The following is a 2461-nucleotide window of genomic DNA, read 5'->3' as shown; positions in this document are numbered from 1 at the left end:
GAATGAAAAAATGTTTTTAAACATTTTCTCTAAAATATTTTCATGAATATATCATATAATTTTTAATTATTATTAAGCAATAACCATAGTTTTTAGAAGGTAAGACCCAATTATAAACCATTTATACTCTTTAAATTAATATTAACATACATTATATTTATGTCATAAAGCCCTTTAAGTGTCTCTCTGCCTCTGAAGTGTAGCTAGTTTTAGTTTGGGCCAGGCGGTAGTAGCACATGCCTTCAATCCCAGCGCTTGGGAGGCGGAGGCAGGTGGATCTCCGAGTTCGAGGCCAGCCAGCTCCACAGAGTGAGTACCAGGACAGCAGGACAACACAGAGAAACCCTGTCTCAAAGCAGGAAGCAGATGACAACGTGCCAGAGTGAGGCCGACCCATTTTTGGGCTAGAGACAAGTTATTGTTCATAACATGCTGGGCTCTCAGTTAAGGAGAAACAAGCTTCTTTGTTTACATTGAAATAATATGTGGACACGTGTCGGCCACCCTTGGAATATAGTTATTAGTTATTAGCTTAAACCTAGCCTTTAGTAATAGATGTAACGATGAAAACGAAGTCTAATAACTTAAAAATCAATAATCATATAGAACCTTTAAGAGTAGCTATAAACCAAATGAAATTGTATAAACTGATTAACAAGAAATTTAAAACTATGTTTTTAATTATCTATAAAAAAAACAGCCTTTAATTTAGAATTACAAACCTGTCTCTGTCTCCCAAACGCTGAGAAAAAAGGGGTGTGTACCTACATTTGGTTCACACCCACTACTTAACTAGTTTTTAGTTAACTAATTTTATTTACCTGTTTCTAGAGAGACCAGAGTTCTATTTCCAATGAATTGTTTATTGGGGTATCTTGTAATCTGTGGAAAAAGCATAAGAATACCTCTCTTTTTGAGGTCATTAGAAACATTTGAGCATTTTTTTTCCTGTGACTTTGATGGCTAAATCAAGCAGCTGTGAGAATCACTAGCTTGTAATTTATTGTTATACCACTAGATGGCGCTAAGTGGTTGTGAAACCTTAGGTAAAAAGTATTTGTACGATGCAATCATGGTGGAACCTGTGGCAGTGTTTGTTATGCCTTTGGGGCATCGTGTTACCACCCCACTTGGCAGAGCCAGGACCTCTGAGTCCCGCTGGCTGGCACAGCCATGAAGGCTTGGCCAGATGGCCAGGGGGGCCGTGCCTCCCACTCCTCCGGGGGATCCCAGGAAACCTGATGCCTGCCTGCCAGGGACCACCTTTTTCTGCTCTGGTCCCGGGTCAGAGCAGCCAGCAAGGGGCAAAGGAAACTTCCAGCCTGCTCGCTCTGTAGTGAGTAGGCGGGGCCTCCGCAGCCATCTTGGCCACATGTACTTTTAGACAAAGACACTTGACAACATAAAAAGACCATCACTCATCCGACATAATACACACATAGATACACATAAATAAGACATAAATTAAAAAATCAGGGAATTCTCCTGAAATGTCACAGGGGACTATAGCCTCTACATGGCCCGTTTCTGTCCCCATAGTTCCTCCACTTCCTGGGAGGTGCTTCTACTCCATTTGTTCTCCACCCTGGAGCCTACTAGGAAGAGGGTTGTCTCCATATATTTGGAGTTAGTCAACCCTGTATAACCCCGCAGCCCACTTACTCCCCGTGAGAAGTGGCTACGTCCAAATCAGGGCCAGTGTGGCCTCAGACTACCCTGGCGAAACCTGCTGTACCCCTGCACTCTTGACCATCTTAACACAGCACTTTGGCTGTCCATATCAGCACATTCTGCCCTCTATACCTTAATATATTTATTAAAGAGATCTCTGTTCCATTCTACTCCAATCCAGCCCCACATTGGGCAGCCACCTGTTGCCGGCCAGCGGTAACAATAAGATTTGGGTTATCTGGAATATGGAGTCAGGAGGAAATTGGCTAGCCATTTTATGTTACCTTAGTCCATGTGGAAAGTCAAAATTAGACAGCACTCAATTGTGGTCACTCAGCCATCTTGGATTTAATAATAATCTCTTTGTTACAAGCCAACAGGTAGAATAGGTGAGGCAACCCCCCTCCCCCCAAGTTCGTCAGCATGCCAGACCAATCACCAGCTTCTTTAGTCTCTGCAGAGGCGGGATTTCCAATGTAACTGGAACCAGGAGCGAGGCGTGGCAAATAGCAGGAGGTGGGCAGAGAGGTGTGGTTATGAGAGGCAGGCAGAGTCAAGCAGGAGGGTTACAGATGGCTGTGAACCTCTACTTCTGTATTAGTTGGGCACTATCAGTCTCAGGAGACAGTTATATCAGGCTCCTGTCAGCAAGCACTTGCTGGCCTCCACAATAGTGTCTGGGTTTAGTGATTAAATATGGGAAGGATTCCCAGGTGGGGCAATCTCTGAATTGTCCTTCCTTCAGTCTCTGCTCCATACTTTTGAACCCATCTTAAACTCTTTCCATGAT

General features: G+C 43.5%; 1 protein-coding gene across 1 annotated transcript in view; it reads right to left on the bottom strand.

Annotated features, from left to right (window-relative positions):
• LOC116096692 overlaps positions 1 to 2461 on the bottom strand; it is a 39867-nt gene that overhangs the window by 18695 nt on the left and 18711 nt on the right. The window contains 1 exon segment of the mRNA XM_031378792.1: positions 1123 to 1393. Within this exon segment, the coding sequence (XP_031234652.1) occupies positions 1123 to 1393 (271 nt within the window).

This window comes from Mastomys coucha, chromosome X, assembly GCF_008632895.1.
Source record: "Mastomys coucha isolate ucsf_1 chromosome X, UCSF_Mcou_1, whole genome shotgun sequence".
Taxonomy (NCBI): domain Eukaryota; kingdom Metazoa; phylum Chordata; class Mammalia; order Rodentia; family Muridae; genus Mastomys; species Mastomys coucha.
Note: the sequence above shows the minus strand (reverse complement) of the source record. Positions and strands in the feature narration are given on the sequence as shown.